Below are 15,294 nucleotides of genomic sequence, written 5' to 3' on the forward strand. Positions count from 1 at the left end.
GGAGTCCCAGGGCCGGCGGTGCAGTGCTGTATCTTTTTATTCGCGGCAGTTTGGCTTTTTTAAAACTTTGGAGCCGCGGTGGTATAAAAGACTGAGTCTGGAAAGGGCCGCCGTTCCCAGTTCTCTTTCCTCCAAGTTTGCGATTCCCCGGTCCAACATGGACAAAGTCTGTGCTGTGTTTGGCGGCTCCCGGGGCATTGGCAGGGCAGTGGCCCAGTTAATGGCCCAGAAAGGCTACCGACTGGCCATCATCGCCAGAAATCTGGAAGTGGCCAAAGCCGCCGCCGGTGACCTCGGCGGTAGGTACCGACCTGCAGTTGTCCAGTTGTGTGGCTGCCCTTCAAGCGCCTTAGGGCTCCTCATTTTTAAAACAAAGTGGGTTTGGTCTTGACGGTTCTGTGATCTGGCAGGTCAGCGCCCGTGCCTGGAGCAAAGACACTGTCCAGAGTGTAGACTGCAGCTTGGGCCGACTTCCTCCCCGTCGTGTTTCCCGCGGAGTGCCCTCTGCCACCCTGCCCACCTCCGAGGGCTGAACACGTGGGGTTTTCTTTGAGACTTAGACTGTCTTGTTGAAGCCCTATTAACAAGCACCCACCTCCCTGGAGCTAGTGCTGTTGGTGAGGAGCGGCTTTGTTTTGGCGTCTGGAGGTAGAGAACCACCCAACAGTTAGCTTTTTATGTAGGGCAAAGGGCTCACCCGTGGCGCGAGATCCCGGGCGCCAAGGAGGCAGGGCTGGGCAGGAAGGAGTCCGGGCAGGAAAGGTAGGCGTGTCACGCTTAAAAGGCTCGCTTCAGTTTTGCTGAGGGCCGTTCCTGCCCGAGTGTGGAGGCACACAACTGTTTCATAGAGAAACTTTTGAGTACCAGCCAGTTTTAAGATGTACCTGGTTTGCTTTACTACCACCATAAGCACTTAATAAGTTCCTGAATTCTGTTGGTGACTTTTACAAATGGGCAATTGAGATTTGCCCTGCCAAATTATTTTTATTGCATATAAACCTCAAATGGTTTTGTTTAGTAATAGATCAGTAACTTTTGCGTTGTTTTGCGAATTTAAGTCTCTTGATCGTAAGGAGAAATAGGATGTTTGAAAGATATTAAGATACTGGTATTTGTGTAATTACTAGGATGGACACACATTTACTATCAGGGAGTCATGGGGGGCGGGAGGGAGGTGGGGAGTAGAGGCCTGGGGATGCATCTGGTGGCTGTAACCTTTAAAATAGCATGACTTATTGGTTCACTGTAATTGGTTACATGGGTTGGGGGACTATTAGACGTTCTAAAAAAACAAAATAGAAGTTATAGACCAGGGGGAATTGCAGTGAATGCTTCTTGCTGCTCCTACCCATTGCCATTATGTTACTTTGACAAAGGGGCAAAAACAGTAGTGGTCCTTATGGGGTTACCCCAAAGCCATCAGTGTTTGCTGGACTAGATTAAAACTGTTGGTTAAGCTTTCAAGAGTTGACCCAACAACTGTTCAGCTGAAAGCCAAGTGTGAGACACAGGATGTTTTGGGGCCTTTGATTTCCTTGAATTGTGTCCCATGAGTGATTGGTTTTCACCCAGAAAGTGTGCCTTTCCACGACTTACTGTTTCCAAAGAACAAAGACTTGAGGGGGTAATTTTAGTGTTAAGTATTAGTCAAGGTCAGTTAGAAAATAAGCAATTAAAAAAAAATCTGCATTTTAGAGTGTTAAAATGGCATATTATTAAACAGAATGCTTTCTTTGAAGTGTAATTTTTTTGGCCCTTAAATATTTGAAAAAAGTGAACATTAAAAAAATAACAGTTGTTTTTAGGAAAAAGTTGGGGTTTTTTGTGGTTTATAGTTATAGCATTTTTTACAGCTTCCTCCTTTGTCTCATCTCTCCTAATAGTCAGGCTTTAATAATAGTCATCATCATCCTCATCATAATACATGTGTCATAGTAAAAAATAAAAAGAAACGGTAGAGTTTATGCTTAGGGCAGGGCCAGGAAACCAGTCTGATAAAAACCTAACAAAATTAGACATAAATTTCAAAACAGGAGTATAAAACCCAGAAAACTTGAGTAGGTGGAGTCAGTGACAAAGCTATAAATCTTATTAGATGAATTTTACAAAGCATTATGAACACAAACAGGCCCTCCCATTTTTTGTTGGTTAAAAACAAGTTTTATGTTCTGTAGTTTTACTTTATTTCTCCTTGTTCTCCACGGGCCCCCATCTAATTTTTATTAAAACTCCATGAGAGTAGCAACCCACAACATAATCACCTTTAGTCTCTAGGTTCTAGATTAGCACAGGCCTAGCTTATAGTAGATGCTTAACAAATGTGTATGAATAATATTTAAAAGTAAGTGACAATTTAAGTAATTCTAATCTTTGTTGTGCAGGTGGTCACTTGGCATTTAGCTGTGATGTTGCCAAAGAACATGATGTTCAAAATACATTTGAAGAGATGGAGAAAAATTTAGGTCCTATTAGTTTCTTGGTAAATGCAGCTGGAATTAACAGGTTGGTCACGGATTTAAGTACATTTCTAATATGTTTTCTTTTTCCCTAATGTGTCTTTGTTTAGTATGAGTTAATACGTTAATTAGTTTTTATTCCAATTAGATATAAAACAAATTATTTAAAAATTTTGTCCATACATTCTTGTATATTGAAATATACAATAACGGTACAGTTTGATCAATTTTAGCATTGTAATCAACACCCATATTGAGCTATAGAGCTTTTCCTGCCTTTTAGAAGGCTTTTTCAGTTTCTTCCCAATTAATAGCTTCTCATAGGTAACCACTATTCTGACTTCCGTCACCACATATAAATTTTGTCTGTTCATGACCTTAACTATAATGGAATCAAAATAGGTATTCTTTTTTCGTGGATGATGAATTTGGGACAGAATATTTAGAATAATTAGCAATTTGCTTGCTAAACAAAGCTTCAGATGGCAGTTGCTCAATTAATACAAGCTATTGTGGCTACATGGCACTTAGGAATATTTGTCACTCTACCTGAGAGAGTATAGGAACGTGGCTTCCAAGTGGATCCTTTCTGGCTTATCAGTTATTTTTTGGTGCCTCTCAAACCAAGTTTAAAATGGGACTGTCTAAGTATTCTAGCTCAAATACGAAGCACTTCTTTTACTCAACTTTCAGTAAAAGTGTTACATATTTCTTGATGTTTTTTATTTAATCCCATTTTTTGCATGATTTTTTTTTTTTTTAGGGATAGCCTTTTAGTAAGAGCAAAAACTGAAGATATGGTATCTCAGCTTCATACTAACCTTTTGGGTTCCATGCTGACCTGTAAAGCTGCCATGAAAACTATGATTCAACAACAGAGAGGGTCTATTGTTAATGTAGGTGAGTCTTCACTTTTGTAAAATTATAATTATCTGATAGTACCATAAAAATATTTAATTGACTAAATTGAACTGATTCATGTGTGAAACTTGGGTGAAATGCGTCATTTTATTAAATGTGGAAAAAGGATTTGATTAACTGATGAATGGGTGAAACAGGAATCACAAATTCATATCATTATACTGGTCAGATAGGTGTTAAATGAGTTGACAACACCAGATATTGAACACCAGGCATAAGCCATGTGGTAGATGATAAAAGATGCCCAGATGTGTTGTCCAGGGGCCATTTGGAATGGCAGGTGCATCCAATGTTCAGATCCAGGAGATGGTTGCTACACACAAATGTAGTCCCAGTTTTGCTAGCTATTTTGATTTTTTAAGAGAAATTGCACATCCTGATTTATGTGAAACCTAGGGTGTGGCGTGAAACAGAGCTTCTAAAGCTTCCTGTTTGGCCTTTCTTCCATGCCTGTATTTTTCTCTGTCCCTTTCCCTTTCCTCGGCTATCTTTTATCTCTCCTTGTCCTTCATAGTTCTCTTCCTTTGTCATTAATTGCATAAAATATATACTGTAGATAAATATTTTAATATTGGACTTGCTTATAATATAAAAAGTGTTTAGAATGTTTTCTAAAATAAAATTACTTTTTCAAAAATTTCGTGAGGTTCTTATTAATTTTTCTATTATAAGTACAGGTCACTGGTGCAGACAATTACTTCCCCACTTCTGTTTTGCATGAATTTATTTGCGTACAGTTGATATTTGAATTATTCTTTTATATTCATATAAATGAGGCTGCCCAAGAATCTTCAGTAGGCATTATAATTTATAATACATCACTAAAATTACAGTTTTACAAAAAATTTGTAATCGAAGCTTTGCTTATTTATATTCACAGTAGTTCAAATTTAGAGAGACTTATCTTCTGATGAAGTGTTTCTTTAGGTGCAGGTGAAATCTTTATGTCTATTGTAGAATCATAGAATTAATCAACCACTATCTCACTTTTTTGGGTTTTAATCTTTTCCTACTGGAAACCTTTATAAATACTAAAGGATTTTCATCATGTCTGACCTAGTCAGAAATGAGAGTGGGTTCCTTTCACTTAATGGATTAATTCTCAAGCCCCACCTGGCCTTTGAGGTTTTATATAAGCCTCTTTCAGATCCTGTTTTCTGTGTATTTGGAGTAGACTCATAGTCTTACCAATCAAATGACAATGGTTAGAATTCCTCATTTTAGCAGAGGACAGTGTAAAATGGTTTGTACCCTTTTAGTTTGTTTACTATAAATTATCCGAATATTGAAATAACTCCATTTAATTGGTTTGAATTTGCTTTCATGTTTTCTCTAGGAAGTATAATTGGTTTAAAAGGCAATGCGGGCCAATCTGTGTACAGTGCCAGTAAAGGAGGATTAGTTGGATTTTCACGTGCTCTTGCTAAAGAAGTAGCAAGGAAGAAAATTAGAGTGAATGTAGTTGCACCAGGTCAGTGAAAACTTCTTTTTTCTTTCTAAACATAATTATGTATATTTATGGCTTTATACAATAATAGCAAAGATTGTTCTTGTGTCTGTAAGCACATCAGCATCATCAGACATTTCTCAGAGAGGATCGGAACAGAAACATGGAATCTGCACTGTTAATTAAACTATTGAGTAGCGAAATGCAGGAGTGTGTGATATGTCCTGACAGCACTTACCTGGCCACACCTGGCCCCACTGCCAGGCTGTGCACCACCCTCAAAGAGGAGCCCAAGAGTAAGGCCAGGCTGTTTTGTTTGCATAAAGCACATGGCATTTTTTACAGAATGATTATTCCCAAACCCAGTCACAGGAGAAACTTCTTATTGAAAAATCAGTTATAAATTAAGAATGTAAGATTTTCAAATAGGTGTGTGTGTTGCGGAGGGAGCGGGGGTGCAGGTGTGGGTGGGGGGGGGGTGGATATTGGTAACATATATCCAGTAGATGAACAAGACACCAAATTGTACACCTTTGGAGAAGTGTTTCCATTTTAATTGTTCTTTTCTTGGATGTTCCATTGATTTACTGCTCACAATATTTGCTAATTAATTTAGACTCTGTCAGTTTGTCAAAGCAAAACTTTCCAAATGTGTCTATTACCTAAATATATTCCATAGGTCCTTATTATGGAAACAATACATCTTTGTAGTAAAAATATCTGAATAGCTGTATAATACAATATGCTTTTAATTTACAAACCATAGGAAATAAACAAGTCTGTGTAGGTGAGATCATTTGCACGCTTCACAAAGCAATCATGTATAATAACTGATATACTAATTACTCTGGAAAGTCAGTATTTGTATAGAAAAAGAATAATGTGTCTTTTCAAAATAGACAAGATCCCTTTCATTGGACTTCAGTGTACCCCAGAGAGCTACCCTGGATTCATGTTAGAATTTCAACACAAAGAGAATTTTGAAGGAAAAAGAAGATATTTACACAGACTCAGGAGGAAGTAACATCTTTTTAAAAGGCACTCTATGAAGTAATATGATTTTAATAGTGGCTCTTAGGGATAGTTGCTTCTTTAATGAACGGGCATGGGCTCTGAGGATGGTTGTGTAATGAATGGTATCGGAGGGGGAAAGGGGTAACATGAGCACACCAGTACTCGGGCACCAACAGGTTCTGTTATATATGCAGGAGGCACTACGGAGAGGAACTAAGGCTTCTAGAACCAGACGTATTTGGGAGCAGCCAACAATGAAGATGGCTAGAGAGGTGGCTGTTTCATAAATTTTCAAAATAGCAGAAGTCACAGTGGGAAGCTTACAGCAGAGCTGCCCTCCTGTAGGGGACCCATCAGGGACATGTTTGTTTTTGTTAAACATGTAGGAAAAACCGAACCAGCAGAGATGCAATTCACCTGTGAGACTAAGCAAGTGTGATTTGGGCTAAGTACAGAGAAATCGGAGCCTTTTCAAGAAGGCAAGGGGAACATTTTTGTGCACCTGTTCCTTTTATTATGCTGACTTTGGGTATTCTACATTACTTGAAAATATCGATGGATTGAATGGGACACAAAGCCAGTTAACTTGGTCTGTTAATAACCGGTAATCGTAAAATATTAAAACATAATTTATGATCAGAATTATAATTTAGGTGGCTGAAGACTAAAGAAATTCTTCAATTCTTTTTTTGATTTAGAGAGAAGGGAACCATTAATTGGCTTATTAATTGGTATGCATGGTTTGACACCTGGGTAGAATAATTCTAAAATGATTGTGAAAAGAATCAAGTAATGTACTGGTGGCTAGAAAAAAAATTCCTTGTTATGAAATCTTTAAATTTTGCACTAATTATGAAATAATGTGAGGTGAAAAGGATCTTAGATCATTTATTCTGGTGATTTTTACTGTTTAGAAGACTGGGACCTAGGAGACAGTGATTTGCTGAAGGTTACATAACTAATTATGGCAGGACTATTACTAAAAGCTTTTATCTTTTGATTTCCAGTTAAGGTAAGCTTAAAAATAATGGCCCCTTAGATTTCTTTTATATCGTTACAAGCTTTTAGGTCTTTTTGTCCTTTTGCTAATATGGCCTGTCTAAACTATCTGGAATCTTCCAGTTTTATAACTTTCACCTTTATATTATTTGCCTTTTACCAAGCTACTTGTTGATAAAATTGCGCGGAGTAGTTAAGAAGGTAATAAAAAGTTGCTAAAACTTAAATCTACCATTATCACTCAGTAGTTGGCGTGATAGAAATTTTGGTTAGGTCTTTACTTGACTTTTGAACCAAATGAATGTTTTAATATACCTCTGCCAGTTAGCCCTGGAATCTTTGTCCTAGCTTACTGTAGGTAATTAAGAATTGATTACCTGTATAAAAAAAGACTTTTTAGTTTGGGTCATTGGTTGGTTGTAAGAAAGTGTAGGCTGAAGTAGATCTTTGTTTGCCACCTTTTCATTTCAAGTCACTAATGGCTCCAGGTTGGACCCCAGAGTTGGCGTTTTATTTGGCACTGATGTTGAGCCAGCAGGGATCCGGGAATTGTCAAACTGTTCTGATAGCCATTTTGCTCTATGATGTGCCTTCATCCCAATTCATTGTTCAGTCACCGAGAGTAGCTAAATTCTAGCATGAAAAGCCATGGGCATTTAATAAATGACTATGGTTTAGATATAGCACATCCATTTCTTTTTTAAAAAAACGGTAATCCAAAAGCTTCACTGTCACCCTGGCACTGCTTTCTGTTTGTATGCTTTATGCAATCAGCTTGATTTTAGTGTTAGCCTAGTTTATATGGAGGATAGATTATTTATGGTTTGAGACTACACGTATTTGAGTCCTTCTCTTTTAGGGATTCCAATGGTGAGTAATGAAGAGTTAATTCTAGTTCATTTTGATTTAAAAGCTGGATGGTTTAAGGGTAATGCAAGTGTTCTTAACTCATAATAAATCCTTCAGCAGACTTACTGGAGTGTATCCTATATGCAAGAGCTGTGCTAAGTTGCAAAATTACAAAAATGAGTAAGATACTTCTGCTACAAGTCACTGAGTACAGTGGGAAAGACAGACATATAAACAAATAATTACAATGCCATGTGATGAATGTATGAATGTAGGGATTTATATATGATCTATGGAAGCACCGAAGAATGAATTTTCAATTTTATGTGAGTGAATTAGTTGTCAAGGCAACAGGCTAAATAGTGGGAATCCAGTTTTTATACAAAGGGAAGTTTTATGAGTGTTATAGAAGTGTGTTTGTATGTATAACCTTTCCTAAAGGTCTTTCCAAGTGCAATTTACACTATAGAAAAAACCTGGTGCTAAAAATGTGGCCATTCGATAGGGTGACAGTTATACTTTATTGACTATTCGAGTATTTAGCAGGTTTCAAAGTATGAATATGCTTCATTGATCAGAAGCAAAGTATTAATACAAGTTGAAATAGTAGAATTAAATAGATTCTATGGATTATTTATTAACTTTATTTTAGATAGTAATTATAATCAGATTCTTCACCAGATCTTTTAATAGACCTGACAAACATCAGAATTAACAAATATGTTTCTTTTTATGTCAGTTTTCCTGGTCACCTTCAAATGAAGTTTGCAATTAATGAAAACAGTTTAAAAGCAACTCATAACAGGGAAAGCAAGGAACAAGGAAAATAATAGATTAGGATGTCATTTGCTGCCTAATATTGATTTTTTTAAAGATCAGTTAGATGCTAAGTTTTGGTACTACTTTAAATATAAAATAAATTAGTCATTGTGGATAAATCTCACTGATCGGAAAATATTGAATATGAGAAATGAGTATTTTAATAAATTGAAACTATAATGGGTACATTACTTAAAAAAATATATTTCAGTAGAGAATACAAACATGGTACAAAATTCAAAAGTACGAAAAGGCATAAAGGGGAAAGTGGGTCTTCTCTGCTCATCCAGGTCCTTCCTGCTTTATGGGTGTACCATGATTTGTTTAACATGTTGTTTCTTGATGGACATTTAGGTTGTTTCTGATCTTCTGTTGTTACAACTAATAATGCAGTGACAATACTTGCATGTAATTTATTTTGCACATGTGCGGATATATGAGCTTAATCCTGGGAATGAAACTGCCAAGGCTCAAAAAGGTATATGCATTTTAAATTTTGACAAATAATATAGCTTTGCACTTATTTCTGTGGGGTACCTTAAGAGTTTTGTCCCCTCCCCCATTTTTTGAAGAGCTTTTATGTTGACTACTTGGAGAAAATCATGTTGACAAATGCTTGCATAAACTTCACAGCTACTCAAAACAGATATTACTCTAGGTGCTTTTAGGGGCTGTTTGGTATGGAGTTGATTTTTGCACACTGCTTCCCTGTACATTTTTACAAATGTTAAGACATACAGATTTGTTCTGGTTAAAATCTTGGTCTAGGTTTTGTCAACAGCCTTGTGTCTTCTGCCTTAAAGTTTTTGGGATTGTTTTCATTCTTTCTAGGCCCTAAAGATTTATACTAGAGGATAGAAATCTGAGCAGGTAGATATATCAAGTAGTATACATCCCACAATTGTTAATACTGGTGATAGGCTAATGTCCTTGTGTCTTATTTAAACTTAAAGGCTCTGCTGTATACAAAAATGTTCAAAACTAAAATAGTGACCAAGTAATATAAGCAGGAATAGCCCTGTTCCTAAAGAGTTCATATTTTAAAAATAGTAATACTGTGGTGTCGTCACATATACTGAACTAAAGTAGAAATATCTTTTTTCTAAGTTAGTCAAATGCATGTCGTTTTATTTATTTATTTATCGGTTAAAGGAGTGATAGCTTTGTAGTCAGCTGGAAACCTTTAATTGTGCAACAAGTGATCAGTGATAACATCATTTGTTGGATAGTGGCACTTACTGGTAGTTTATAATTTTTATATCCCAGTTTGGAAGGCATTATAAGTATATATGTAGTAAAATGAGGAGTAGAGCCAGTTTTTAGAATGTTACAAATAAAGCGTATGAATGATATATTGTGGAAGAGAGTCTTATGGCACTAAGGAGAGAGAGAGAACACAAACTGAACAGCCGTACAAGCACAAAAATGGGTGTGTGAAATTCTTAAAAGCTACCGATATCTCTGCTCAGGTCTTATATGTTATAGAATCCAGACTCTTTATATGCAGTGCCCTGGGCTGGGAATATATTTATAGATGAGGATTATGTGGTTCATGAACTATAGCATAAAATGACATTGAAATTTGGTACAGCTGAAGTAATTATCATTAGACATTAGCTTCACAGTTTTTGATTTCTCATAAATTGGAGGAAGATATATATGAGTTTTAAAAAGCTGCAGGTAGATTTTTAGGGCAGTGAAACTATTCTGCGTAATATTATAATGGTGGATACATAACATTATTCATTTGTCAAAACTACAATCCAGAGACTGAATTCTAATGTACACTATGGACTTGACTTGATAATAACGTATCAGTATTGGTTAATCAAATGTACCATACTTAGGCAAGACATTGGGGAAAATTAGGGCTTCGGGGCAGTGTGATAAGGGGGTATAGGGGAATTCTTCTACTTTCTGCTCAGTTTTCCTGTAAACTGAAAGCAGCTCTAAAAAATTTAAGTCTTTTTTTTTTTTTTTAAGTTGCAGTTAATGAGAGAGAGAAAAGTTTTGGGTCTTTGGACATGGTCTTGCTTTCCATATCAACCATCATATCAGAGAGCAAAAATCAGTATTGAATTTGTCCCTTTCCTTTCAAGTTGGCCTCTGACTCCTACTTTATTTTATGCTTTTAGTGTAGAGGTCAGTGATGGCTAGCTGCTCGTCCCATGAGGTTTGTCATCCCAACTACAGGTCTGGGGTGAGACGGTGGCAAACTTCCCCTAGTGAAATAACAGTATCTTTCAAGCTTGAGCAGTGGAGGGAGAATCTTCATGGGAGGTGGGTGCCTGAACATCATAACCCTAGTTTTGGACTTGTATTCATTACTGGACTCAGAGGCACCTCTCGCCCTCTACACATCACAGACCATAACCGAGCTGAATTCAGGCTGTACTGCTGAACAAGGTCTTGTTAAAAGCTTTGAGATGTTACCCTTGATCTGTTCGTATATCTGGCTTACTTGGTTGATTTCGGAGAACCACAGTCTGTCCTAGCAGCCTATATCTGTGTGGTAGAGGCCTTTCCATCTCGCTGAGATTGTCCTTGAACTCGTCTCACTGCCTCATCTCCCTCCCTGTGTAAGGGTTGCCTTCCAGTACCTCATACCCTTTTCTAGATACGCCTTTTTTTTTCAAGGTGAACATGCCTTCGGATGGCCTCTCACAGGTCACGTGGACTTACCCGTTGTCCCCAAAAGGACATAGAACTAAAATCTGCTCAGAAGCAGGGCAGATCAGTTTCCTTCAGTACAACATGGATAAAAACCCAGATTAGCATCTTCAGTAGGAACATTCTAACCTCCACACAGCTACCAATGTAAGAAGTGAGGCTCCTTTTAGGGGAGCTCACTTTCCTGAACTTCAAGTGTGGAAGTCATGAAGACTGCTTAATGGGGCCTATTTTTCATCTTCAAATCACAGTTTTGTAGAGCTAAAAGAAATCTCAGAGACCTATTATTATTTTCAATCTGTTTCACTCATTTTACGATACAGAAACATACAGTTTTAGATAGTACTTGACTTTCCTCCAGTCATAACTTTGGTAGTATTTGCAGAGCAGGGAACAGAATCCAGTTTACTGTGTCCTGATCCAGTACTCTTTATATCACCAGAGCCAGGTAGAAGCTGAGCCTAGAATTTGCTAATCACGGTTACAAGGTCTCTCTGCAAATCATTTTTACTGTAGTTTATTGAGTTTTTTCCCCTTAAGATTAAAACACATCACCGATTCCCCCCCCTCACCCCCCCCAGGGAAATATGTCCTACCAATTTTGGTAGAATTCTAAATGACCTTAGAATAAAGAATAATTGTATCATGAACGCTTTGAGAAGAAACAAGCTTTTAATGTTACATTCATAATTTTAATTCAACATTTTTAACATGTGAAGTGAATTTTCTGAGGCATCTTAGAAAATAAGTGTGTCCAAAGACATAAAACTTCTTAAGATGATTGGGTTGCCTATTGATTATTATAACTCTTCTCTATGGATGAAGTTTTATTTGCAGTTCACTTGAAATTCTGCAGATGCTGGTGATCAGTTTTATCATTATCTCTATCTGCTACTGCTTTTATTCTTGCATTCCTTCTGGCCATGTCTTTGTTCTTAAAGATAAAAGGAAATGAAGGAAATGTTGCTGACTCTTAAATGTTAAATTTTATGGTAGATTGTATTTCATAATGTAATCTCACAATGAAACACACAGAATACAAAATTGTTTTGTTATTCCAGGCCTCATTACAGACAATCTGAAGTTAGTACTTTGCATCTTTTTTCAATAACTTTTAATCTAAATACAAAAATAATATATATCTGTTGTGAACAGTTAGGAAAGTACAGACAAATACGAAGAAAATAATCATGAACTATAATTCTAGTATCCAATATTAATCACTTAATATTTTGGTGTATATTTTTCAGTCATTAGTGTGTGTAGATATATATTTATTTAAATATTTATTGAGGTATTATTGGCATATAACATTACATTTGTTTCAGGAAATATTGTGAAATGATCACTGCAATAAGTCTAGTTAACATTTGTCCCCATACACAATTTTTTTTTCTTGTGACAACTTTTAATATCTACTCTATAGCTACATTCAAATATATTATGAAGTATTAACTATAGTCACCATGCTGTGCATTACATCCATGCCTATTTTATAACTGAAGGTTTGTTTTTTATAGTAGTATAACTACTTTTGTAACCTACATACAAATAGTATTTTCTCTGACTTTAAATATCTTTTCATAGCATCATTTACTGCCTGAATGTTGTTCTGTTGTGTGGATGTACCATTATTTATTTAACCAGTTCCTTTATTGACTTTCAACTTGTTCCCCATTTTTCTCTAATAAAGCTGCCATTATCGTAGGTTTCATGAAAGAAAATCTATGATTATTTCTCACAAGACTGTTAAGAAAATGTTTAGATATTTAAGTGAAAACCTAAGGCAAAAAAAAATAATTGTATAGTAGTACATAATAAACTTGTAGCTTAATGCTAATTCTTAATCCCGTGCTTAGTTCACATTCAACCTGCTATCTTAAATGAAAGTATATTTAGATTGGTTTAGGGCCGGCCGAGTGGCTCAGTTGGTTAAGAGCTCGCTCAAGAGTTTGAGCTCTGAGCAACAGCGGTTCGAGTCCAGCCCGAGCTGAGCAGCCGCTGAGCTGCCAACAGGTAGCAGGATGGCTCAGCTAAAAAAAAAAAAAAAAATAGATTGGTTTATAGTTTGAGTTATAAATGATTTAATTTTAACAACCCAGTTTGGAAACTATTTTTGAGATTGCACATTAAACCTTCACTTCACATGTCATGTCTAACTTTTAATCCATCTAATTTTCATGACCTTAAAATTTTTAAAAATTTTCTAATTGTTCATTTCACGAGGAGTAATTGCTTTCTTTTTTAAAGCTAAATGATTGAGTCACGTACAGAATTTTATTATATAAATTAAGTATTTTATTGATAATACGCATATTTGTTTGTATGTCTCCAGTAATCACAAGGTTTTCATAATAAATCTATAGTTCTCCTCGCATATATCTATAATATAAATAATTTAAGATTAGTTGCTTAATATATTATGTGATACTTTATATTACAGAACTTTATATTTTAGAACATGTTCTCTGCAAGCTGTATTGCACACATGAAGGCCATGTTAAATTTTTAATTTTCTGTGTATATTTGTAAGATTTTTTCTTATATGAATATTGGAAATAATTTCAGTCATCTTTCTAATTATCAGCTGTCTTAGTTATAGCAAATATAAGTAATTTTTGTCAGAACTGCCAAATCAGTTCATGCGACCACCTTTGTGATGTCTTCCTTTCCTCTACCCTCCCTCCCTCCCCTCTACCCGATGCATGTGAAAGTTAATCAATTCTGCTATACTTTGTGTACACTTCTATAAGGATATTCACCGTACTTCCTTGCGTTATAATTTGTGGTGCAAGTGACTACTAACTCCATAAAGTATCGGCTCCCCAAGGAATAGAATGTTTTATTCATGTTTGTAGCTTTCCAACTTACACTGTGCAACGAAACGAGTTGGGCCAAATATTTGGGGATTAGATATTTTATTGTTCAGTAAATGTTCATTGAGTTAAATTGAATAAAAATGTAGACTTGGTTACTTGATTGTTAGCAAAATTCTGTATTTTCTAAACAGGGTTTATTAATAACCTCAAATTTTCAGGAGCAAATCTATTTTTATTTGAAATTCTGCAAATGTCTTAGTGTCTACCATTTTCTACTAAATAAACAAACATTTCTCTTCTAGGATTTGTTCATACAGATATGACGAAAAACTTGAAAGAAGAACATTTAAAGAAAAAGATCCCCCTTGGGAGATTTGGAGAACCTATTAATGTGGCACATGCGGTTGTGTTTCTTTTAGAATCGCCGTATATTACAGGGCATGTTCTGGTAGTTGATGGGGGATTACAACTCACAATGTAATTTACAGATTATTCAGTTAATAATAGTGATTAGAATCAAGGGCGCACTTTGGCGGTTGATGAAACAATCATACCTACATGGGTGACATTTGCTAATCAAACCTATTCATGCTACAAATGTTGATTTTCATATATACATATATATATGTGTGTGTGTGTGTATATATACATATATATATATATATATATATATATATATATATNAATCATACCTACATGGGTGACATTTGCTAATCAAACCTATTCATGCTACAAATGTTGATTTTCATATATACATATATATATGTGTGTGTGTGTGTGTATATATATATATATATATATATATATATATATATATATATATATATATATATATATATCAGGCCGAATTCTCTCCATAAGTTAACCTTGTGGGCCATTGTCAAAATAAGAGTATTTACAGGGTATTGGTTAATTGTCAGTACTTCAGCAACCCTGCTAAAGTTAAACATTGTATTCCTTTTTCATATGGAATGATGAAAAATCATCCAATTTCATTGGATGATCAGTTTTTATATAGGTTGATAAAAACAGTATCACTTGGATACAGACATGAATTTAGAGTCTGATTTCCTTGATTGGCATTACTGGTGGGAAAGCAACTGGGCAAAATAGTCAGCAGACTTAAGCATGGTACAGTTGATCCATTCTGTAGAAATCCTCAGATGGGGAGGACCCAACCTTAAGGTTTTAATATCTGTTAAGGTGATCTCATCAATTTAGAAAGGGCAAGTGTTTTTATTTTTTTCTTCCACAAACAGTCAGTATAGCAAGCTACTTAAAAATACTATAAGAAATAATG

The 15,294-nt window shown here is 35.7% G+C and overlaps 1 protein-coding gene across 1 annotated transcript; it reads left to right on the top strand.

Moving 5' to 3' along the window:
* The first annotated feature begins 6 nt into the window (after positions 1-6).
* CBR4 (carbonyl reductase 4) lies at positions 7-14,601 on the top strand. The gene is made up of 5 exons (XM_019665494.1): positions 7-299; positions 2,382-2,502; positions 3,220-3,356; positions 4,714-4,848; positions 14,297-14,601. Exons 1-5 carry the CDS (start codon positions 158-160, stop codon positions 14,473-14,475), a joined length of 714 nt encoding a protein of 237 aa, XP_019521039.1. The 5' UTR covers positions 7-157; the 3' UTR covers positions 14,476-14,601.
* Positions 14,602-15,294: the final 693 nt, after the last annotated feature.

Source organism: Hipposideros armiger, unplaced genomic scaffold (genome assembly GCF_001890085.2).
Source record: "Hipposideros armiger isolate ML-2016 unplaced genomic scaffold, ASM189008v1 scaffold_444, whole genome shotgun sequence".
NCBI classification, from domain to species: domain Eukaryota; kingdom Metazoa; phylum Chordata; class Mammalia; order Chiroptera; family Hipposideridae; genus Hipposideros; species Hipposideros armiger.

Coding starts and splice junctions, on each gene's coding strand:
- CBR4 (XM_019665494.1), top strand. CDS start 158: ATGGACAAAGTCTGTGCTGTGTTTGGCGGCTCCCGGGGCATTGGCAGG. Junction 300..2,381: donor CGCCGCCGGTGACCTCGGCG/GTAGGTACCGAC, acceptor TTTGTTGTGCAG/GTGGTCACTTGGCATTTAGC. Junction 4,849..14,296: donor AGTGAATGTAGTTGCACCAG/GTCAGTGAAAAC, acceptor TTTCTCTTCTAG/GATTTGTTCATACAGATATG.